The sequence below is a fragment of the Tenebrio molitor genome, chromosome 2 (genome assembly GCF_963966145.1).
Source record: "Tenebrio molitor chromosome 2, icTenMoli1.1, whole genome shotgun sequence".
NCBI classification, from domain to species: Eukaryota; Metazoa; Arthropoda; class Insecta; order Coleoptera; family Tenebrionidae; genus Tenebrio; species Tenebrio molitor.
The window spans coordinates 6465560-6490785 of record NC_091047.1 but is presented as its reverse complement, the minus strand read 5'-3'; the positions used below and the strand labels follow the sequence as shown (position 1 = coordinate 6490785).

The window sequence follows — 25226 nt, the reverse complement described above, 5'->3', positions numbered from 1 at the left end:
GAACATTCAATAACCTCTGGTGTTTTTATCTGGAATATTTTTGTCGGCGAAGAGTGATAGGGGCGGTTGCAGAACAAAGAATTATATTGCGAATCAGTGCCATTCCCGGCCAATTAAGGATGGCTGAAGAGGCCATATGGCCACAGTGACACCGTGCATTCACCGTCTATTTGAATTCCCCTTCACATTTTTTGTATGGAGACCCCTTGCATCGGTCCATCAAACAGTTCCTAAACTGATCCGAAATGTTTGTTCGGTTACGCTGCTTGCCCATAAAAGATCAATTAGAAGTTTCGCCGACCAGATTGATTCGCTTATCTAATCATTCCTTCACTACTCGCTCCCTACAACTAATTTGTGTCCAGAACCGTCGTTCCTTCTGGAAGGTCCAACCGGTGCGTATCAGACACCAGTAACAGGTCGACCGAAAACCACCGAGTGAAGAGCTATTTTTGCTGTCACCCCCTGAAACACAACACCCCGACAATCCCTTCGCCGATATTTATCTAATGGGGCGCACCGTGGAGAAGTGAAAATTGCAGATGGCGTGCCAATCGCACTTGATGCTTCTTTCATTTGATTAGAAACCGTCGGAAGTGCTCTATTATTTCGTAAGTCTGCAGTTTAGATTCGAGCTTAGTCACTGATGCGTTTATCATATTTGTGTGTAATAACAGATTGGGGCAATTCTTCCCCTCGCATTAGGTATTTATGCTTCCTTATTCAGGATTTTTGAGGTAGCGATCACGCAACACAAGCAAGGTTGGTTCAGGGCAGTAAAGGGTCCTGTTAAAATATCCACGTAAATTGCTGAACTGGGGGCAGGACGCCGTGGTGATTCACTCGTTTTCCTGCAATGTACACACGCACAAAACGCGAGACGGGGGTTGGAATAAATTAAGGTGGTTGCGCGTTCGGACACCCTTTTTAAAACTCCTTTGCGTAATTACGTTAAATATAGACGTTTATTTTTATTACGCGGCCGAGTTGGGCGACGGAAAAAATGGATTCTTATCTTGTTACCGTCTCTATTGTCGGACGAAATTCGGAAAATTGGATGTGAATTGGATTTTTCTGTAAGAGGTGTGAAAAGTGAAGGAGCATCTTATCTGGTGCGCCTCTATTCATGTGGGAGTTGCTCATGGTAAAAGGAAATACTGATAACTTTTAACGCCCTCTAAATACATTCTAGCAATTTTCTCGCTTTATTATAAAATAAAATTCCAATTTCTATCGCACAGAAGTTATTGAAAAAATATTATTTTGCGCGATCGAGTCGCAACTTAGCGTTTTGTGCGGTTTTACCTACGTGATAATAAAAAATTAGCTTGCGTTGAAGGGTTGTACGTGCGATATTTCCCACCCCACTGATTCACCACTTCGTTGAATTTATCAACTCAATTGACCGTGGACAATCAAACTATAAAACAATTCTTTACCGTTATTTTGTGCATCTGCTAATAGTTATTTACATTAGAGAACGGTAGCTGTATTTTCCAGAGCGCGACGACTATGGAAACCTAGTTGTCGAGGCGAAGCCGAGTGACTGATTAGTTGGAGCGCTGAAAAATACCAAGGTACCGTACGACGTTTGTCATTAATAACAAATGTCAAACTTTTTCACATACAGAGCTGCCAACCCGCTAGGTTGCATTTTTCCTATTATGATTATGATTCTTTATTAGTCGATAAAAATTAAAAAAAGCACTTATGGGAAAAATAATACATGTAAATGTGTTTTTTTACACTAAATTAAAGTAACGTATGAACACTTTAATTTTAAAATAACTGTAAAAAGAGAAAATTAACCGTGCGTGCTACCGATGTTGTAAATATCCCCCAGATGTCTGACATCCGTCAGTAAATCGCAGCTACCTTAACGTAAATTGAAAGGTAATGATGTGTTTACCAATCGGGGAAGCCGAAAAACATTTTTGGTACTTTTGAGTAGCAGGTTCACCCTGTATACAAATACCTGATTTAACCATGTAACAATTTGCAATTAATTGTTTGCAAATTTCGGGACATGACATTGAAACTTTCACTGAATGGTAATGGAAAAAGTATTTGATAACAATTTATCGAATATGTCTAGAGTTGTAATTAGTCGTAGTAAAACAATCGATAACTAATGAAAATTGCAAGAGCAAATAATTTATGACGGCAGATGTATGAAATTTAATATCATGTTTCAGATATTATATCGAACACGAACGCTAAAATTAACTTAAACATTTATGTTAGAATCTGATTTAAATTACAGTTTGAATAGAAATAATTATCAACTGCAGGGGTCGCTGTAATTGGGAAATTGAATTATCGAAGCGTTTACACATTTCTAATTCTATTACAGACAGCTTAAATAATTTGACTTTTCAGACGCGGAAAGTCATGAAGCTTTCAGTAAACACAATTTCATCATGTTAAAAGTTGAACAGTTTAGAACTAATAAAAGCGATTTCTTTTTTTTTAAGATGGAGTCGCACGAATTCTTTTGATCACACACAATGTTTCTAACTTCGTAGTTGGCTGTTACTTTATACGAGACAGATTTGTCGCGTCTCAGTTAATGTGTGCTAAAATGTAAATTTGACATCTGACAGCCCGCGCTTGTCACTCTGCAGTTTATAATTTTTTATAAATTATTGTGAGTTAAAGTACTTAGCAAAAAAGTCTTTTTCAAGACCACCTGGTATAGGACTTGTTAGAAATAAAAATTTTATTTACACCTGAAGGTCTTTCTTGCTTTAGTAGCAATAGAGAGTTGGCTGGTACACGTATAGATTCGCCGCTTCTTCTGAATTTGTAAATTTGACATTTGACAGCTCTTACTTGTCACAATGTAGTGTATTGTTTATTGTTTTTTTAAATGTTAATTATGGTAATCTGCGTTGGTTGGGGAGTCAAAAGAGGTTTTTTCAAGACTGTCCGCGCCATTAGTGTAGTAGGTATGTAATTAGTAAACATTTTGCCATTTTGACAAGTGCACATCCCACAAAATTTTACAATATTTGGATATTTTGAAGATCAAGTGCTTAAATGACAGTTTTAAGACCACGGGACGAAATTACACGTTACTGCTGCAGCATTGGTCAGACAATGTGGCAAAGCATTTTTGAAAATAAGTGAAGAAGAGTGTCTGTAAAATAGCAGCGAACATTTTTTTATTTGAAAACAATAGTTACATTGGTTTTTGTGCTATTTTCTACAGTTTTTCAGATGATTTGGTTGAATAATTTGTGACACCTTTTTATTTTAAATGACATTATCTAATAGCCCCTTGTTTTTAGGCAACCAAGCAATCACATTAATTTATCTAATAATACTTCTGCTAACTGATGTTTTGGTCAGGACAGATATATTTTGCAAATGATATTTTGAAAATTCTCCCTTTGCTTGTGGTCTGTCTCCGGGGCCGTTTCAGCCCCTTTGGTGCGGAAAGGCTTGCAGGCAAAAAGCGTCTTGTTTGGGGGCAAAAACGCGCCGCAAAAGCGTACGCCAAAGCAAACAAGGGCCCCGTTAGGTAAATGTGTGGGAACTGCGTCGCCAGCCGCCGTCCACGAAGATTACAACACTCCCGGGACGCCGACGCACGTGCTTGATGAACGGCGGCACGTCGAAAGCCACGCGGCCGAGCTTGCGTTATCGGACGGCACCAAAAGGACCCCTCGCGCAAATTATAATAGCGATGGACGCGACGGATGGGATTCTCATGGTCGCCACCGGATTCCCACCCATCGATCGATCGTCGTCACGGCGGATTTTTCCCGTCGTCAGACGAGAATTTTCCAAGATTTATTTTGTGTGATCGCGCACACATCAAAGGACCAATCTGATCGGCTTTCGGAGCGAGCTCTTGATAGATATTTGATATAATTTATTCATGGGGCGAGTGCAGCAGCAACAGCACCAATATGCCACATAAGAGGCTTACGACTCTAGACACATTAAAATCGTATCAAATATGCATATCGCTGGCTGCATTTACCTCAGGATTTGGACCCGACTGCCAGTTTTCAGACATGTATTTTGCAGTAAGGAACATAATGGAAGAGGAACACTCCGACGGGGATGGTTTGCTATCGCCGCCGATGAAACGATGTCATTTTTAATGGGGCAGAGGCGCCGACAAATACCGCGATATTATCTGATCCCTACCCCGGAAGGTCGTATTTATAGAGCATTTTTTCCAAAACTAAAACCGCAACTGTTATTTGAGTTCCCCAAATCTAGTCTTATCTTTTTTTTTCGTTTTTATCGCCACATGTCAGCAGTATTTATTTTATTCGAAATTTGACAACTCGCCTGAAAATAGGAATGTGTTTGCGATAAACGCTATAATTTTGGAGTTGCAAGGATCAACTTTAATACACCTTTATGCCGATAAATTTTTCTATTCGATAAACACAATGATTTTATTGGTTAATCCTGTGTCAACTAATATTACGCTACTAACGCGACTCTTATAACTTGATCGACACATTATCAATAATAACTTCATGTTATCAAATTAATAACGCAAAGAAATTGTGCCAGGCAATGACAGTTGTTGCTCGGCTTTTAAGGCCACTTGTATATACTCATTATTCGTTCAGAACTAATTGCCCAATTTTTTTTAACGCCAATGATATGAAACGCAAAAATGTAATCAAAAAATAACAAGACAAAGGTTAAGAAAAATTAATCCAAGCCGGGTGTTCGCTACAACTAACGGGCCTTCAAATAAATTTATATTTAGAGCAACCTATGGAAATTCAATTGTTTGCAACATTTTTCCAGCGTAGAAATGACACAAGAAACGCCTGACATTTTAACCAAATAAAATTAGGTTAGAAAATATTTTTAATTTTTGTAGTGCATTCTCCCTATTCTCCCTCTACGGAGTATGACAATATGAAATTGGGAAAAAGCTTACTATGCATACTATGCAAGTCCGGAGAATAATTGGTTACCTACAAAAATTACTTTACACTGTTAAAAGAATTAGAATGTCTCGTACGCCTACTCTAAATATATATTTATTTGAAGGCCCGATATTAACTCGCCGTTTCATATTTTGTATTGAATTTTGAAGCGTCACTTTGACAATTCAAATCAATGTGTCAACAGTGTTGCCAATCTAATTTAAAAGTCATAGCCTACTTTAATTCTAAATTTAAATGTTGCATTAGCAGAGTGTGGGTTAGACAGTACAAATAATTAAGAACAAAATCGTGAATCGGTTATAATTTTATGTTGAAGGGACGATTACTTCATATCTAGACTTTTTCAAATTCGAATGAAAGTATGAGCGCCTGTTGAGCGGGGCAACATCGTTAGGGGCGCATCGGCGGCACGCCAGGCGACGCCCACCAGAGCAACGCCGCACCACGTAAAACTTTAACGTCTTCCTCGCAGTCGTACCATCGAAAGCGAAATTAAAGAGCAATTCGTTCGATTGCGTTATGCAAATGACCGTAGTAGAATCGTCGATGTAGTGGTAGATAAAAGTCGGCGTCACGACGCAGGTATGAATGACGCCACACGCGATGCAACGCTCCTGCATTCCCTCGACTCGCACACACCGTCGCGACGCCGGTCCAAAGCCGATCCGGCGCAATCTTGACCGGCCACCGTCACAAGAACACAAGATGTGCTGCCACCTCGCCTACCACATTCGGCGCTCCACCGGAGGCTTTCCTCCAGCCGGTGTCGCAATAAAACGGGGAAAAATGCACCCTAATTGCGTTTTTACCTGGCGCCTGGTAGCTCGGCGTCACCTACCTGGCGTCGTTAAGGTGAGTCACTGCGATGCCACCCGTCGCGACGCCTCCGCCGGTGGAAACGTTCGCGAAGTGGCCGGTTTATCAGGGGTCGCGCTTATTTTATGACTTAATTTAAAACATTCGCATGGAAATTTTCGCACGTAACTCTGGCCCCTTAGGTATTATATTGGCGAAAATGCGAAAAAAGAAAGTCAAAAAATCTTGTTCCGCATTCAACAAGTCCTGAGTGAAAAGTATTTTATCTTGTTCGTTTTGCCACAGCTTATTAGATTCGCTCTCGAGGACTATATTCTTTGAACACATGGGGAATTACATTAGGGGAACTTGAGATTCGCTTATGCCTTATTCTTGGGATTATCTTATAAGATTTTTACGCACGTATCATAAAAGTATTTCGCTGGATGTTAGAAAGGAGCGGAATTATTTTTGTCAGTAGTTTTAATCGAACAAAAACTAAAACCCTAGAGATGAACACGGGGACCCAGAAATCCCCCTAAATATCTTGATCTCTTAACAAAGCCGCCAAAGAAATACAGAATCCCTTCGGTTCTGGTACACTTCGGGTGACAAGTAACGTGGTGGAATACTGCGAAGGGCGAAGGGACGCGTCGATGGGTTTAGTCAAGGTGTGACGCACGCGGACATGATTCATTTAAAAATATTAACACGAAATGTCGACATCATAAAACGATTTAGAAACGTTCTAAACGCGTTTTTAAATCCTCCTGAATTATTCAGGAGCACACACTTTTAATTTTATTCTACATTTACCAATCCAAATCAAAATTCATCGAAAACTGTAAATCAATTGACATTTCACCAAACTGTCAAATCAAACTGTCAAACCTTGAAATGTTGCAGGTGGTTAGTGTACCATTCTGAATGTGATATTCTATGGTAATACATACAATACAATACGCCACTCACAATTAAATTATCAAATTAAACTGGTGTCTTATATTTGAAAAGGAAATTTATTACAAACATAACCTAAAATAGTGAGTTAGTTCATTGCCTTAATAAAGATTGACGGTAATATAGCGATTTCGTTGTTTCAATGTACCGTAGAAAATATACATGAATTTTATACGTAAAAGTCAATTTGAATTTTCCCGCCATATGAACACTAATTGTCAACGCAATCTTGTTACTATTCTGCCAACGGAAGTCTCAACACTCTCAACGTAAATGTTATTTATAGAAGAGTCAATAATTTAACCACAGTTTATAACAATACTTGTACTGAAAAACGGTTCAGATATAAAACTGTAAGTTACAACGTAAACAACGTGCGCGTAGGACTACAAGCGGCGCGAATTGTAATGCAGGGCTACCAATTGTATACCGAACAACTTGAAACAATTATTAACGTGGCGCGTTTAGTACTTTTCGCTGCGTTACGTTTAAACGTCCTCCTCATTTGATCAAATACCTACTTCTTGGGGAGTTATCTCGTTTTATGAATTTTGAGGTTATACCACCGAAAGTGTACGAACTTCATCAATCAGAGTCTTGCGTTTCGTAACTCCATAAGATCAGGTACAAAAGTCATTTTTCAACGTAGTATTGTTTTTGTTTTCGCAGATAAACAAATAGTCTGAAGATTATATCGAAAAAAGTACCCCATATGCTCCGAATTCACGCACAAAAACTAATTTATTATGCACTCACAGAAATGTCCTGAAGGTTTTATGTAATTTACTTACGTTAAAAGTAGTGGAGATAAACAAATTTTACAAAAGGCGTGCGCTTCTAGAAGGAGGTTAATTGCTTTATAAATTGCGCCCTAGCAAAAAGAAACGATTTATATGTGAAAGCGACCCATTTTCTTCCAACCTGCAGCAAAAAATATTTCCGTGAGTAAATTTTTAACAAAATGTTTTTGTTCGAGTAAAAGGTGGAAAGCTCGTTGTCCAAAGCACAAAGAATACCAATAGTCAAAATTTAAATTGCAAGAATTTTTCTAAATTTTCTACATCTGTATTTTGGGAAATTAAAAAAGCTCTCTAAAAGCTCATGGGGGAGCAAATCTTTCCAGCAGTTTTCAGAAAAGCCATCGTCAAATGTTGTCAAGAACGTTAATTCCCAACGGAAAGCTTCTAAAATTTCCCCTCACCCATTCGTCATAAAGAAAATCTGGCGTGTCGAGCGTAATCAGGTGAAATAAATTTCCTTGTGAATTTCATGGCATGTAAACAATTCATATTCGGCGTGGAGGAATTTGTCGATGGCAGTGTTAACAATTGGTGTAAAAGTTTTAGAGGGGCGTCAAAATTTAACAACATGCACGTCAGCCTTTATCGGCGAGTACTTCGACGCGAAGTGAGATTACGGTCACGAATTAGTTTCTTATAGCCAGAACGACACTTGCTGCCAATTGTTCTAGTCTTTGCTTCTGCAGAACTGCGCCGTTAATTTTGTGGCGAGGTGTACCGTCTCCGCGCGACTAATATTCCGCCGAGGATACAGACCGCACCGCCTCCGAACAAAGTCCTTTCAGGACGCGGCAGGATCAGAGAGTGACCTGCGGACGCGTCGTATTAAGGATGTCGTTGCTATTGTCATCTTTCATAAATTTAATCAAAACCGCGGAGCGGAAATTGCATTTGGTTTGTGTGTGCGCCGCGCTTCTTTAAAACGAAAGCACAGACGATGGAGCTTTGATTATTGCTTTCATCAGTTTGTAATTCACTTTGTACCGTGATCCGGACATTAGATTAGTGATTTGTCGTGGGCGTCCCCTCGTGCCGTTAGAAGAATCGCCGAAACAACACCGAATTCGAACATAATAATCGGAACAGCTTTTTGCCGAAATTATGACGGAAGAATCGCATAATGAAATTCCAAAAGTTTAACGGCGCGTACACAGAGAGGTGCCGTAATGACTCAAAGCCTCGCTAATTGATAAAGCGTTGTGTCCTGCAATATTGGCATATATTTCATACTTGCGCATCGGGCGTTAATTTCACAATTACGATAAATTAAATTGCATCGAAACTATTAGAGAGTTTGTTAATGCCGTTAAATGTCACGGCCCAACAATTTTTCGAACAAAAAAAGTTCCATTAGTTTAACAATTAGAAGAATCTCAATGAACCATAAATGTAAATTGATAACAGTTTAACTTTTAACCATTACACACGACTGTAGGTAATGAATAACATTACGTAACAAAAAACGCACAGCGATATAATGAATGTATTGTTTAATGGGAGTAAAAAGAATTTTTGAGTTTATTTTTGTCGTCTAGATCTGCTACCTCTTTAGTTTTTACATGATAATTTTTTTTACAGATATAAAAATAAAATGAGGGCCGGGAAAAATTACAAACATTTAAAAAGCTTGTTCGTCTGAAGTCCCCACCGAGAAATCATTGTTATTCTGTGTACTGAGGCGAATTTATGTCGAAAAATGGACTCTACCACTTCAAAGCGCTCTCCTGTGCTAACGACGCGGTCATTTCGTGTAACTGTAGATAAAACAAAAATAAAGGGCGTCTAAGTGACGTCATTAACTGGGTGAAATCGGAACGCTATATATAAAGTCGTCAAATAAAAAACCATTGCCGTCGTCGACAACCGGAGATTGTCTCTTGTTTGCACAGTGGCCGCAGCACGCCAGATTTAATAAAGCACATGTCCGATGATGTTTGCATTTCACATCTGCCGTACTCGTCGCCACAAAGATTCGTTTTTTGTGTGCCGTTCGTTCTTCTTTCCCGATAATTAAAACGTCGCCGTCGGTCTCTTAACGCTGCAATTTTACAACCGACGAGCACTTGTTGGATTTGATTGTGACAAGGCTTCAACAACACGAACTGATAGTCGAGGACCCGATTTTGTCAAAAGCGCAACACGAGACCAATCAGCTACGATTGTTCGGCCATTTTCTCTTGACGTAATTTCGGAAAATTGCGTCCAAGTGGTATCTATGCTAAGGCTGGGGCCACATCTGCCACAAGGTACGTCGTTGCGTTGCCAACTTCGTGTAGCTCAAAGCTCAGAGAAATTTGGGCACTAAAATTGTTCACTGATGTCATGTCTATGGTATACCATAGAGATCAGTGAAATTGTTAAACTGTTGGTAAAATCGCATCACAATGTAAAAACGAAGAGGTAAGTCGTAGAGAGCTAAGAGTATTTTTGGACAACGGAGATTATTTTTGCTAATTGGGTAATGTTGTAATTTTGGATTAAATAAACAAAGAGTTGTTCAAATTAGTTTGTGTTTGTTGTAAATTCGTTAAGCTTAAACAGTTGACAGATATTGGTTTTATGAGGACGAGGATGCCAATTCAATTATCTAAGGTGGATAACGGGCTTCGGAGTTCTCCAAGGATTTGAGTTAATTGTGGCGGCTGTCCCTTAAATGGGATTACTGTCGACTTATTGCCAAGACTCGACTGATGAGTAGTTTTATTTTGATTTCTGCCAACTTTTACACTTTCTTTCGGGTTCATTATTTTTGTTGGATTGAACAAACCAATAACACCTCGCGGATTGCATAATCTTTTAAACAATCTATTTGGAAATGTCAATGAATGTCTCCAATAGACTGAACTTTATTCAATGTTGTCTTCAGTAGTGGGGCAAATATGATAATTACCACGTAAGAAGAGACAGAACAATGTATTCGTCTATTCATTATCTCTTTGTAATGCTTTTGCTAAATACTCGTAGTTGTCTCTTATGAGAGACGAGTATGACACACCCCATCGTCAGTCTGCATTACAAGCAAAACGTGAGGTTAGATTTAAACACTGATCAGGATCAGAGTTTGTAATCCGTGGTGCGTTCACAATCGACTCTTCAACGCCAACTTTAACGGGAAATTTAAATGAACACCCGATACTATGCTAAATGTTATTTTTGGACCAGGGTACTTCAAAAATCATCGAAATATTAGTAAAATTGCATAATTCCATAAAAATTCATAATTTGTAAACACCGCTTTGTTAATCTACAAAATTATTGCCCCTTCAAAAATGGTTAAAAAATGCTTAACATACATAACCAAAAAATTAATTTCCCAAAATGGCATTTTCTTTTTGGGAGAGTAAAAGAGAGTGAAAATTGTTCAGAAGTTGTTTAAAAATATCAAAAAAGGCAAAGGTAAAGCCATTACAATGAGAAACTTGAGAATTGTTTAAATTATACAAAAATAAAGGGGCAGGGTGAACTGAGAGATCTAAAATGAGCTGAAAATCTGTCTCAAAATAACTAAAACAAAGCTACAAATACCTAATTAACGTAATTACCCAAAATCTATTTCAACATATTTCTCAAAATTTAGATTAATAGTACTGGGAGATACAGGGTGTCCCCAAAAAAGAAGACGAGTCCATAACTCCGTTATTTATCGGAAGAGTTTAATTATCTGTACACCAAATTAAATGGTTGTTAATAGGCTACAAAATGGCCTAATTAATTCAAGTATAGCCCCATGGGCTTCAAGGGTAAACTGTCAAAATATTTTTTTTTCAAATGAGATTGCATATTTTTTTTAGTAGTTCTGATATAGATTTTTATTCTGAAAACAACAATGTATCACAAGTATACACTTAAATACCAAAAATTCACAAAAAAAATGTAAAAAAACGCTAGACGTCTATGTTCCATTTTGCGCTAAACATTGGCGGCATATCTGCGCAATCCCACATGTTATTATTTGTCATTTGTTTTTCCAGCTACCTTAATTTGGTTATTACATTGTTACGCAATGCATTTTGATAGCTTTTCGCTCGGTGCTCATCATTTGTTTCAAAAGTTATTGTTATTTTTTTTATGTGAAGTTATACTTGTGATACATTGTTGTTTTCAGTATTAAAATCTTTATCAGAATTACTAAAAAAAAGTATTTAATCCCATTTAAAAAAAAGTATTTTGACAGTTTAATCTTAAAGTCCTTGGAGCTATACGTGAATTTATTAAGCCGTTTCGTAGCGTATTAACAACCATTTAATTTGGTGTATAGATAATTAAAATCCTCTGATAAATAAGGGAGCTATGGACTCGTCTTTTTTTTTGGGGACACCCTGTAAAAATGTATTTTTTAACGTCCGTCAAAAAAAGTGCAAGTTTTTTCATTCGTTTGCGTTCAAAAAATATGTGATTTTTGAATCGGTCAAGAAGCGTTAAAAAAAGTGTCAAAGCGATTCATTTTTGCACGAATTTTGCGTTAAAAAAAGTACCGTAGCGTGTCATTTTTTAACGCAATTATAAAATTTTTCATGGATTAGTAGTTTTTTTAACGAGTTCGTATATAAATTGGAATTTTTTTGGCACGAGTGGGCCAATTTAAAACGCGAGTAAAACGAGCGTTCTAAATGTCCACGGGTTCACACAGGAGAAAATTTTCAAATTTTGAGTGTCGAAAAAATGGTTATCTAAACTTACGGGCGCCAAAAAAATTTTGTATGCCACTAGTTAGTAAAGCACCTTTTTAGAATCTGCGTCTCTAATAGGTCTATTATTGTATTCAATTTGGAGTCGTTTATGACTATCTCTTAAAGCACTCGTGATTCTAAGAAAATTTTTATCAATATTTCAGTGTATTATTGTCATTTACACCAAAAAACTTCCAATATTATTGTTTAAACTCTACTTTTTAACATATGTTGCAGATGTAGTTGCATCCGTTACCTTGAATTACCAATTAATACAAAATTCCCTAGAATTTGAAAATTTAATTTTTTTATTTAAAAATTAAAACAAGGGTGCAAATTATAAAAAATAACATAAAAAACTCGTTTTATAAGGGCATTGGCGCACTCGTCCTATACAAAACTCCCCTACGGGTCGTTTTCTACACTTGGGACTCGTGCGCCAAATCAACCCTTATAAAACTCGTTCTTTAATATACTATTTTTTTACTCGCTTCGCTCGAACGGCAAATTTTCCTTCTCGTAAAAAAAAGTACATATTACTTTATTCACTTGTTGCATAAATAACTATTTTTTCACTTCTCATTCGTGAAATAAAGGACTAGGTACTTGATGGACTTGTAATACTATTTATTAAAATTTTAACAATCCTGGTGATCCAAAGATTAAACGTCACCTTAAAGAATTGTTTCAGTTATTTCTAAATATAGTATTAACGATCTTTATGGATTTCTGAATTTCCCCATTTTTGTAGGTCTAAGATTTCGGGAGAATGATTTTTTTCTCATTATTTTTGAGGGATTTCTGCATGACTTCCGTACAATATTTTTTCTGTGACACAAATCTAAAATTTGACGTCTTTAAAGCCAAGATCGCGAGACAATTTCAATTATTTTCATTCCACTTTTATGATTCTATTTCGGTGCATGCATTTGCATAACGTCAGAGTGAAATAGTGACACGCTACGGCACTTTTTTCACGCTTCTTGCTTTTTTCACTGTTACCATAAACAGATGTGTTACCTACCAAAATTAGTGAAATATGGTACAGTTTTTGTAACATTCGTAGAAAATAGTGTATTTTTAAACAAGGTTGAGAAAACTATTATCTACATATTTAATACAGTCAGAGCGCCAAGATTGAATCCCGATTGCATCGAGGGATTCAGAGGAGCGAGGCTTCTCAATCGTCGCGAATATAAGATTTTTTTTGTTCGACACTGTCAGAATTTGAGAAATTTCTCCTGTGTGAGCGGATTTTGATAAATGTCACAACTTGTCAAAATGGAACGTCAAGCTAATTTTAAAGATCTTTAGCGGGTTCGTCGAACAAAAAAACGTTGTATTCAACTCGTTCTTGTGTAAATTGGGCCTTTTTTGACACTCGTGGGCCTTTAAAATGCTCGTTTCACTCGCGTTTTAAACTGGCCCACTCATGCCAAAAAAAAGCCCAATTTACACACGAACTCCTTAAATAAACTACTATTTCATCACTAGCAGCCCAAGGCTGTAAAAAAATCAATCAATCAATCTTGATACATATTATAATTGGGTAAATAATGGCAAGTGAAAGTGGAAGGTGTACGCCTCTAACCATAAAAGGCACGGCCCAAACAGTTTTTGTTGAATCTATTTGTATTAGATAATAAAGTTTTATTCGAAAAGTGGCAGATCTTATTGTTCACTTTGGTCAAATTTCGCTATCATTGTTAACCTCTAAAAACAATTTCTCCACCCAATAATGAGCCGGTTTCAACACCTAATAATGACCCCGTGAAGAAAATATACTTATCTCAAATAAATTCTGGACCACACGCAGTTGCAGAATTAAAAAATACGTGCATCATAAATACATTTAAAAAAAATGGAAATTTTAAAATTTATTACAAAAAGTTAATGTTCTGATCCTTGTTAAATCATCTTACAAATGATTAATTATTCTACTAAAGGGTGTACTGTAAAGATATCTGAAACGTACTCTCTTGTTTAACACAACCAAACTCAATTAAGAAGTCCAAGCGAACCCTTTTTAAATTAATACAGGGGAAACACATTTTTATCATTGTTGTTGCTAACCAACCAGGTTTATTTTTTTAATCACCTTGAACCCAGTACCGTCCCGGAAATTTTGGCACAATGTTTAATTATTTGATTTTGAAAACGTAAACTTTTATAAAAAAGAAAATTGATTAGGTATGATTTTTACTTATTATTAGCAGTTTCCGTTTTTTGGACGTTATTTCAAAAATAAAATACCAAGGCTATACAAATCATTCCCCTTCTTATATCAGTTAACAGCGATTCTAACTATTAATTAACTTAAGTACATAACATTTTTGTTTTACAATACAAAAATTTCCGATAATAATGCGCAATCTGGAAAAGTGCCCCGAATGGTAGCAGCGTTTCCACGTTGAATCGCAAGGGAAATCCTCTCGAAAAGGAATTTCTTTGATTTTGAATCGCCTGATTCCTGATTCTAACGATACTCGTATGTCAAATTGTTATATCTATAATTTTAGCAATGTAATTCATGTAAGGTAACGCACGACTGAAATCGAAAATATTGAATCATGTGCGGTTTCAGGGGGAATTGCGAAGCGTGTCGATCCGAAGCACGTGAAGCTTTGTAATTTGCTAATTATAATTAATTAGGGTCATGTTAATTAATGACTCTTTTACGTCTGAACAAAATCAAACATTCGAAAGTTTTATTAATTTTTACAGGAAGTGTGCGCCACCTGTAAGCGGAAATGACAAGTTGCGCATTCAGTTACCTTTTGTTGGGGTAGTTTCCTAATATTGCTGTTGGGGTTGGGGGCTGTTGCAATTATTGATAAATAATAGAAGCGTCTGCGTCTCTGTGAGTTTGTCCTTGTTGTATTCTACTGTTGTGTCGCCAAGCGGTGTCCGTTAATTAGTGGAGGTAAGTAGAAAATTTTAATCATTTTATCTGTAATGCCATAATTATTACCTCACCGTAGTCTTATTTTTAACATACATATTAATATTAGACACCCTCACTTTATTCAACAACGGCTTTTAGATTGGGAATGTACACTTGATTTCAAAAAATAGCGTACAAGTGCTGAGAGCAATTTTTGTAATATTTTCCTAATGTAAATGGGCCGCTATAAATTGTTTCTAGGCAACATGAATTTCATACGCTACCTTCCTTCTAGTTTAGTGATGATTCGGGTTTTTGTCACTTTAATGTAGGTAACCATGGAAACAAAGCTAACATTACATGGGGAAATATTAGGTGTACGCTATTTTTTTGAAATCAAGTGTACCTACCTAGACCTACGCAATAAGTTTATCCATTTATGACTGAAAATTTTCCGAAGAGTTATTGATTCATTCCTCTGCTTCCATATCCAGACTTCCTCTTTGGTCGTGATTTTAGTAGGACTAGTATTTAACTAAACTACTGGTTTAACCAGTTAAAGCGGTTAATTTTGCGAATTAGCTTACAATTAAAAAGACTAAGGGCCAGTTTACGGAAGTGAAATTAAGTTAATCGCATGTTAATCGTAATCAAATGCGAGATTAACTGAACACGTGATCAGATTGAACCAATCCAATCGAAGTTTCGGATTCATGGGTTAATCGCGCTTTGAAATTTAATTTTTAATTCTTTCTATAAACTGGCCCCTAAATGTTATAACATAACTGGTTTAGTCATCAGATATTCAAGTTAAACCTTACGTTTAATCAGCGAAGTAGGTTATTCGATTAATTTTTTAAGTCACTTTAGCTCTTTAACCAAATTAACCGCTTGAACTGGTTTTCTTTTGCTTCCAATTGTTTTCGTTTGTTCTCAGCTTTCATGTGATTTTAATGCCCAATAAATTTAACAACATATTTACGGAATTTCTAGAAATACCTACCTTTAATTTTGCAGAAATCTGTCTTGGTTAATTTATTAATTCATAGTTATATGAAGATTATTGTTATTATTATTGTCACGAGTGTGGTTCAAAGCTCACTCTATACTCAAAACTTTGTTCATTATACCTAAATCTGTACAGTAAGAACTCTATTGCGAAATGACTATTTCTTATTTGATTTTAATCTTTAATTTTTTATTTTCGAATTCTTGTGGCAGTTCAGATTCTTTTCCGACTTTTAACGATGTGTAATATTCTGCAACGATTTTAATATGTACTGCACATACTTTAATTTAATTCCCAACATTTTCTTTTTGTTTTTAACATTAACAAGTTGTAAGGATATGAATGGGCGATGATGGTGTCTGCTGGAACATTGCTGTAGATGGTATTTATAGACATGGCATGGTTGTAAACGTGTAATGATGCACAGAAGATGGAAGTTAATGTCACTTGATTATTTTTTCTTTTAGCTTAGCTGCTGCAGCAGAAAAGTATCTGCACCTCGTAGCTATTGTCAAACGCGATGTTCCATCAGTCAACCAACAGCCGATACGAAGACGATGGAAAGACGCAGTGAAAAATATATATAAAATCGTAGGTAAAGATACAGTGAAAAGTATAAATAAAAGAATGGGTGTGCGTCTGAAAGCGAACATCAGCAAGCCTAGCAACCTTATACCTACCCTTGTGTAAGATATGCTTTGAATGCAAGGTTCAAAGAGATCGTCAAAATGTCAGTCTTTGTTGACCATTCTGTGTTAATCAAAGCGTTCTTCCTTGACGGACAACTTAGAAATGAACAAGATCGGATCGAGTTAGACGAAACAGAAGTCCTGCTGCAAAAGGATCTGTGCAAAGACGGGGAATGGAAGAGCGCTCATAAGGTTCCATTCCCCGTCTTTGCGCAGATTCATGGATCAAGCAGTGGAAAGGAGCATGAAGACATAAAAAACTACAAGCCCTGACATCAGCCGCACAACCAGAACAGAACTACGAAACGCCTCTGTGAACAAAGTTATTTAACACGTGGACCAAAACGTCCTGATGAAGACGTCGACGTTCAGGTATCGCACGAAGAAATACCGAAAATATTACAAACATTGCAGTGACTTCTGTAAGTACCTATAAATGTAGACTTACGTGTCAGTTGCAAAGCGTCCTTGGATGATCTGGGTACTGTAAGATACGAACTTTGTCAACGTTGCAAGCAGGGTAAAAGCATGTCTTTGTTACGACGTTTCGGGTATAGACGCGAAAATAACCAAATTAAACTTTCCCCAGCAGATGGATTGGCAGAAGAGGAGGTTTGAGTGTTTGCACGATCCCCGATCTTCTTGGGGGGAAAGTTTATTTCAACCGGCCAAATGCGATTGGAGAAACGAAATTAGAATGATCGACGAGACCACGCAGCGTAAAGTTCTACAAGATTATTTCGGCTAGGACATGATGGGCAAGAGATGAATGGATGATAACTAAGTTAATTATTATTTTTAGTTAATCAATGTTATTTTATTAAATGTGGATCGTTTTGCAACTATTCATTTGAATATCAATATTCCATGGCTAACTGTCATATTTGACGGATAGCCGAGTTCCGCATCCCAACTTCTATCCAAATGCGACAGCAAGATGGCGTCATTTCAAAAAAAATGTCAATGGTGTCATAACATGTAAACAAAAAATAATGAGCTGAAAAAAAGAAAGTGTGATGATTTCGATTTTACCGAATTAGTTCCAGGTTTTACACTCGCACGGTATAAAACCAATAACGATCACATAAAGCATCACGTGCTTCAGAACAACTCCCTCAGCAGTTATGTAACAATTTGATATATCGAGTACTAGTAGAAAATGTCGCTTTTGATTTCACAGGGAACGTAATTTATGCAACAAGCACAAGCCGTAGGTGAGATTAACTAGTGACGTATTAGTGTTTTATTGACCATAGCATAACTATTATCTCAAATCTGTGAAAAACTCTGAAGCCCGTTATCGACATTAAATAATCGAACTGACATCTTCGTTCTAGTAAAATCTGTTGTTAACTGTTTAAGCTTAACGAATTTACAACACACACATTTTTAACATTCTTTATTAATTAATTGCAATCTCTATGTGTTAATATTAAAAATTACAAAATTATACCTAATTATTTTTGTACAAATAAAATATCACCAATTTCCGAAAAGTTTCTTAGCTCTTCTCGACTTATCTGACTGTTTTTTACCTGGGGCAGGACTTAAGTCATCCAGTCTCAATTTTTTAACAACATTCGGAGTACCTTCCGCCGCCTTCCTCTTGTTATTATTATCCTTGAATCGAAACAATGTCTCAAATCAATGTTGTTGCTTTAAAAATACTTACTTTTACAAATGCTTCGCTAGTTTCGATTGTTTGAAATACGAAACACTTTGAATTTTTTACCGTACTTGCCGTCGTTGTTACTTTATTATATTCCGCGAGTCTTTGCAGCACTTGATCGCTCCTTCTCAAAAACGATCCTCTTTTGCTCTTTAAAATAAAAACAATCGATTTTTCTATATTGTAAAATGCGAGACAAACTCAACTTACCAAAAGGCTGAAAGGCTCTTTGCTATCTTCGTCAGGTTTGTCGGCCGGCGTACTGCACTGTGAACCGGACGGCTTACTCTTCAGTATTTGTTGCCCTGCTTTTAAAATCTGGCTGTCGCTTAAAATACTGTCGTCGTCTTCCGTTGTCGACTTCTTTTTTAAAAACATCTCCCTTTTATGCCTCATTTTTCTCCACTGCTCTTCACTTTCTTCTTCGTCCAGATAGACGTCGTCGTCGTCCCGTTTTTCGAACTCGCCGTTGTCCACCGAGTCTAAAAATATCGTCAAAAATCAACATTTCTTTGCCACGTAGCGACCGTACCGAGAGTTTTCCATCGAAACTGTCTTTTTCTACCGGTCCCGTGCATTTCACCGTCCTCGAGTAACAGTTCCTGGAGAAATTTCACTTCCCTATTGTCGTCATCCAAAATTTGACGCCTGAAACATAAAACCACGTGAACATCTAAAAACTTATCATTATTTTCGTCAATTTAAATTTAACCTTGCTCGCCTCTTACGTCAAATTTTGACATTACGTCAAGTCAACAAACTGAACATCTAAATTTGACATCAGAGCTCTAGATCAAAGAAAAAATGTACGAATTCCTGTCAGTTTCTTGTTCTTACATCTGTATCCTTTCCAGTTCGCTTCTCACTTCGTTCTCGTTGAACGTCTCCTTATCCCCTTGTTCGAATTCCAGATCGTCTAGCCCTTTTTCATCTTCATCGGCACTCTCCCACTCGGACTCCGACAATTCGGCTTCTTTATCCAAGAAGTCATCGGCCGTTTGGTAATTTAAACCTCCCCGTGCTCGAATTTCATTTTCCAGCATTTGCTCTTCGTCGTCGCTGTCGTGCAAATCTATCCGTTCCTCTTCTTTTTCAGATTCGTTGTCTCCGTCTGAGCTTCCAGCGCCGTCCTCGTCGTCGTCTGAAAAAACTAATTTCTTTTGTCTTCTCTTCTTCTTAATCTCTAACCCTTCGTTTTCGTCATCCGAATTAATAAGACCTGTTGCATTTACTTCCTCGACATCTTCCGAAATTTGATTTTTAGGCTCGGTAGCGTTGATTGGCGATTCAAACTTCTTTTTGAAACGCTCCAGTTCGTCTTCGTCGAGCAACTGAGAGATTATTTGGTCGTTGTCGTCGTCTAGATTTTTTATTTCTTTTTCGGGATTCGCTTGAATGTTAATCACGGTTTTCTCTCGGTTCTCTGTCTCACTTTGATCTTCATTCGAAACGGAAAAATCGCCAGAGCACACGTTCAGCAGGTCTTGAGTGTTTGGAAGCAGTGTTTCGTCGAGTTTCTCTTCGGATTCGCGATTCTGTGTTTCTGGAAATTCCCCTGAACATAATTGCGCCAGATCTTCCATAGTTTCCTACAACGAACACAATTAAAACGCGTCCGTATTTTTGTTATAGAAACAGCATTACTTGTGACGTCTCCACTGAATCAGAATTCTCCGGAAACAATTTTTTCTGTGGTCCTAATGGAGAATTTATTTCTTTTGACGGAGAAGGATATAAAGGCGTGCGGAACGGAGAAATTGGAGAATCATTCAAAAACTTAAAAAACAAAACAATGATGTCAATATTAATGTTTCGTCTGCGGTCCGCATGATTACTCACCTTAGAACCGGAATTTAAATTTTGAAGACCTGTCAAATATGTCACTGGCGTTAAAAATTCAAATTCAGATTTAGTTTTCTCTAGTTGAGTGCGCTGTGGTGTTCTATTTTGAGGCAAATTCGGCGGTATAAGGTCTTCTTCGGCTGAAATAAGCAATATATATTCTTCGAAAACAACAAAATCATTTTAGCACCTGTACTGTAGTATTTTACAAATTTCGTGGATTCGTTATCTTGGGATAGTTCCTCTCCGTCTTCATCTGAATCTTCGGTGAACGGCAAGATCCTCCTCAGAATTTTCTTCTTAGGGCTTTTCACTTCTTCACTTTCTTGTATTTCTTCAGTGTCTCCCTCACAACCGTCACTTTCATCACTGTCATCACGATCAGCAACATCGTCAACAGTTTCTTCATCAGAGACATCATTTGCGTCTTCATCTTCATCAGCCTACAAAGAATGAATATATTTCTGATCATTTCCGTATAATACTCGTATCTCACCTCTTCATTTATAAAAGCCGATTTTACTTTTGCTTTTTCCAGTTGCAAACTGTCGTCTTCCTCGTCTTCATCCTCATCCATTTCTTCAGAGTCAGTTATTTCAAATTCTTCTTCATCATCATCATCCAAAATATCTTTTTCTTTCTGACAATCTATATTTCTACATTAGTTGTTTTTAGTTGGCTACAACTAGTCACTTACCATCATCTTTCTTCTCAACGGTAAGACACTCGCCTTGCTCATGTTTTTGTTTCCACAGCTCCAATCTCTTCTGTGCCATTTGAAGCTGCAATTCTTCCCTCAATTTTTGCAGTTTTGCTCCTGGCGTCTCAACCATTGCTGGTTCTTCATCTTCATCCACATTCATTGAAACCGTTTCTGTAACAATTTCTCCCTTTCCACCAACTCCCACAATACTGAAAGTGACAAAATAAGAAAACTGAAAAAGATCAAATAAAAATACCAACATACTTCAATTCAACTTTGTGTTTGTGAGAAACCTTTCTAGCAGTGTGCTGAAAATATTTTTCCACCAATTTTTTTACTGCTTTGGGCTTAGCTACACCCTCATCCAAGTCTATTACATCATCAGGTGTACCAGACAGCTTGGGTTGAATGTTTAACAGCTGATCTGTTAACAGTTCTGACACTTTGACTCTTTTCACAGCTTCACTTTCATTAAGCTCATCATCTAAATTAAATTCATAATCCATACTTTCTCGTTTATTTGAAGATTCTGGCACAGTTTCTTCAGTTTCCTGATTGATGGTTTCTTTGTCAACTTCTGCAATCACCTCCTCATTTCTCTTGCTCTCTACTTTATCAACAGCACCATCAACCAGCAAACTCAGCCAACCTCTAATTTCTGTTGACACATCATCATTTTCTTCTTCCTCTTCACTTTCTGATTTATAAAATTTTGTCACTTCTTTAATTCTCTCATCTAATTTTTTCCTGTTCAATAAAACACATGAGGAAAACATTAAAAAAAAATATGCATCAAACTCACGAAACCTCTTCCAATTGATCTTTAGACATTTTTATTGCAACAGATGGTGGGGCTTTCATAGTCATCGGCAAAGCTGAGGTCAATTTGGATCTTTTTTGTAAAAATTCCTTGATGGTGTGAGACTTTGGTTTGTGATAAGGTAAACTAACATTAGATTCACGCAGCCTCCTTTGAGATTCTGACTGAATTTCAGTTCTCTGCTGGGCTGCTTCTTTAGCTGTCATCTATAATTGCACAACAAAATAAAAAAATTAATGAAAAAATAACTCACTTACTTTTTTTGGTTCCTCTCTTGTAACTCTTCTTGGTATCTTCGTTCTTTTAGGTTTTTTTTCCTGTTTTTTTTCTGTTTCATCCTCTGATGTGTCAGCATCATATAACAAATAGGTTTTCTAGAACAATTATTCTCAGTATTTTTATTATCAAATTTTTAAACAATACCTTGGTGCTAATGGAAGTGTCTTCTGGGATTAAATCACCCTTGCTATTTGTAATAGTACAAATCACTGCCTCTCCTGCAGTTTCTTCATCTGGAAAACTCTTATTGTGAGGTGTCACTTCTATATCTTCCTCTGAACTGTGTGATGCATTTTTAGCATTTGCATCATGCACCACAACTGCACTTTCTTCTTCAGAATCACTATCAATCACTGAAACGCGTTTCATTTTCTTCATTTGAGCATCTTCTAGGTTAAGCTCCTCTTCTTCATCTTCTTTTTCGCTTGACGGTAACTTTACATTTAACTCTTCCTCAACTTCTTTATCTTCACATTCTGAGTCACTATCTAAAATTTTATGCCTGTTTCGAGTTTTATTTACATTTAGTAAGTTCATCTCATTCTCATCTTCAGAATCCGCATTGGTGTTTTCAGGTTCCACCTCCATATTCAACGAAAAACGGCAATCAACAGTAATTTTACGTGAATCAAATTAATCAAAATATAACTTGAGCGAATAAAAACTTTGACCTGTACGACCCCACCGAGCACATTGGGAACCAAATTGTTTCCCGCCAAAAACAGTGTCATCAGCAGTGCTGCCAACGTCGGTCCGAAAATGTCACTAAAAATTCAAAAATGATTCGACGTTTTGCAACTATGGCGGTCGGGTTCGAGTGCAAATAAAAGAGATGTGTTAAAAGTGTAGAAGAGTTTATTGCTATATCGTAAGTCACAATGAGGAAAACATGGTAATAAATAAATATTTTATTTACTTTAATTCTAGAGGTATCTTTTCGATTATGATACAAAATTAAATAACAGAAACAATAAAAATTAATTTTAATACAAAAATTAAAAGTGTGATGAAATACCTACGTTAACTACATTAAAAAGGCAGGTACTAGCACATTAAACTTAGTAAAGAGTGTGCGTACGCCATTGGCTGCACGTTTGGGTGGGGCTAAAAATGCAAATTAATCATCGTCGTATGTTCGAATAAATCGCAACTTACCACTGCTTCATACGTGGTGAATTTAGGCTCCATATCTTTCCCGTATAACGTAATAAAAGCACCTTGATTACCCATGGTATCACTAAAATAAAAAATGTAAGAGTCGCTCGAAGATTTGGACCGTTCAATTTACCAATAATTAGGAGCGGAAAACACGGTAATACATTTTCCATCGTGAGCAACTTCGTATCCGTTATTTTTCACTTCGTGACTTCTGATTATGTAATCCAAGTTATTTATTTCTAAAAACTTTTTGGTAACGTCGGGCCCAAACTGGCATCCTACTCCTCTTTTACTGGGGGCGCGACCGTTTTGTGGTTGAGGATCTGACCACAACAGTTCACACATTGGTCCATCCTCAGGTGGTTGCCTGTTCCGGTCAATTTTACTAATTTCATTTAAAGTTACATCATCTCTAGAAAACAAACCACCGTGCATCACCTACAAAACACATTGCAAAAAAATACATATTTAATTTTCACTCGCTTACGAGCACTCTTTTATTTAAACAGTGCGCCAACGGCAACCAATTGTACACTTCTGTGAACAATTCGGCCATCTGGGCAGTATATTTGGCTTTGACTTCACCGTCAAAACCGTACATTTGATTCATCGTGGCGCTCTCGTGGTTTCCTGCAAGGAAGAAAAGTAGGAAGAGACGAAAAGTATTCGACAATTACCTCGCGACATATAAAAGTGGTCAGGATATAACAATTTGAATCCGAACAGTGTAAAAATACACTCGACGGAGAAGGAGCCTCGATCGACGAAGTCTCCATTGAATAAATACGGATTTGATTCTGAAGGTAATCCGTTCAGGTTAAAAATGTTCATGAGGTCGTAAAATTGACCGTGAATATCACCACAAACGGTAAATTTGTTTTCAGACCCTATTTCCACGTCAATCAGAGACGACTGCTTCATAAAATAAGCCTTCACGTCTAGCAAAATCTGCAAGAATAATTTAAAAAGAGGGAGAAACGCTGGAGGCGAGCGTTACTTTGTAGGCGTATTTCCTATGAAGTTTGCCCTGATTTTTATACAATTCCATCAGTTCCTTCATAAAGTTCAGGGTGACTTTTCCATCTTCGAGTTCAGGGCCCGTGTATTCATTTTCTATTGCTATAAACAAAACGTCTTAGCTTTGGGGCCAGCGCGACGAAACAACTTACTCATCGCGTCTAAATTAATGGTACTGGCAATATTTTTTTTGGTATCTTCCACTGAAATGGCCTTCTCGAAAGCTATCTTCTTTACTATTTTGTTACACTCGGTATACTTAGTCTTGGCGTCCTTGTCGTTGGGCCGCACTTTTGTCACCTGAGCGCAAATCATTACAGAAAAAATACGCGAATTGACGTGACAACTTACGTATTCGTAATCTTTCAGGGCCTCTTTAAATTTGCCCAGACTCATGTGGGCCGCGGCCCTTCGATAAAAACCTTTAACATAAGTCTTGTCTAATTCGATTGCTTTCGAAGCATCAGCCAAAGCGTACCCAAAACATTCGGTTTTTAAGTAAGCAAAGCTACGGTTGCCGTAATAAATCGCTACTGTCGGGTTCGCTTCTATTGCTTGAGTGTAAAGTTTGATAGCGGCGAAATAATTTTGTTCTGAAATTGATGAAAAAAGTTGAGGTTATGTCGACTCAACAACAAAATTAACCGGACTCCGTGCGTTTCGTGCGGAACATTAGCGTGCAACTTTAACGTGTAATTAAGCGGATTAACGACTGAGTTGTTATTTTGCAAATCATGTGGGTTTTAAGTAAATAAAGAGAGGAACTTACTTTTGAAGAACTCGTTCGCCTCCGATTTGAAACGTTCGCCGTTTTCTATGTTTTCAGGGGAGACTACACAATTTTCTTTAACTTCTGAATCCATTTTTATTTAATTTTGTACCTTAATTTTAGAAACTGGATGAAAAAGTCTTTAAAATCCCTTCATTACTTATCAAGGTAAAAAAATAGGGAATTTCGTTACCCGCTGTTGTTACCAACATAAAATCGACCGCCTAAATTCAAAAA

At 37.1% G+C, this 25226-nt stretch overlaps 1 protein-coding gene and 1 long non-coding RNA gene across 5 annotated transcripts; one reads left to right on the top strand and one right to left on the bottom strand.

Moving 5' to 3' along the window:
- Positions 1 to 14816: 14816 nt before the first annotated feature.
- Positions 14817 to 18228, top strand: LOC138122805 (uncharacterized). 2 transcript variants are annotated; one of them, XR_011156633.1, is made up of 3 exons: positions 14908 to 15073; positions 16511 to 17858; positions 17913 to 18228. It is a non-coding gene; the product is annotated as an uncharacterized lncRNA (long non-coding RNA). The 2 variants fall into 2 exon arrangements; XR_011156632.1 differs by having other exon boundaries at positions 14817 to 15073; positions 16511 to 18228.
- On the bottom strand, positions 18117 to 25182 carry PpD3 (protein phosphatase D3). Of its 3 annotated transcripts, XM_069037100.1 has the most exons (15): positions 24990 to 25129; positions 22190 to 22810; positions 22024 to 22140; positions 21749 to 21972; positions 21211 to 21693; positions 20941 to 21155; positions 20740 to 20891; positions 20434 to 20686; positions 20241 to 20383; positions 20046 to 20177; positions 19239 to 19990; positions 18934 to 19049; positions 18612 to 18883; positions 18405 to 18551; positions 18117 to 18352 (listed from the first exon to the last, which is right to left on the bottom strand). In XM_069037100.1, the coding sequence occupies exons 2-15, from the start codon at positions 22631 to 22633 to the stop codon at positions 18212 to 18214; spliced, it is 3591 nt and encodes a 1196-aa protein (XP_068893201.1). In that variant the 5' UTR covers positions 22634 to 22810; positions 24990 to 25129; the 3' UTR covers positions 18117 to 18211. The 3 variants fall into 3 exon arrangements, with proteins under 3 accessions (XP_068893201.1, XP_068893204.1, XP_068893203.1); XM_069037103.1 differs by lacking the exons at positions 18117 to 18352; positions 18405 to 18551; positions 18612 to 18883; ... (9 more) ...; positions 22024 to 22140; positions 22190 to 22810 and adding exons at positions 22883 to 23149; positions 23201 to 23282; positions 23334 to 23641; ... (3 more) ...; positions 24373 to 24520; positions 24572 to 24642 and having other exon boundaries at positions 24990 to 25182; XM_069037102.1 differs by lacking the exons at positions 18117 to 18352; positions 18405 to 18551; positions 18612 to 18883; ... (9 more) ...; positions 22024 to 22140; positions 22190 to 22810 and adding exons at positions 22883 to 23149; positions 23201 to 23282; positions 23334 to 23641; ... (3 more) ...; positions 24373 to 24520; positions 24572 to 24813 and having other exon boundaries at positions 24990 to 25181.
- Positions 25183 to 25226: the final 44 nt, after the last annotated feature.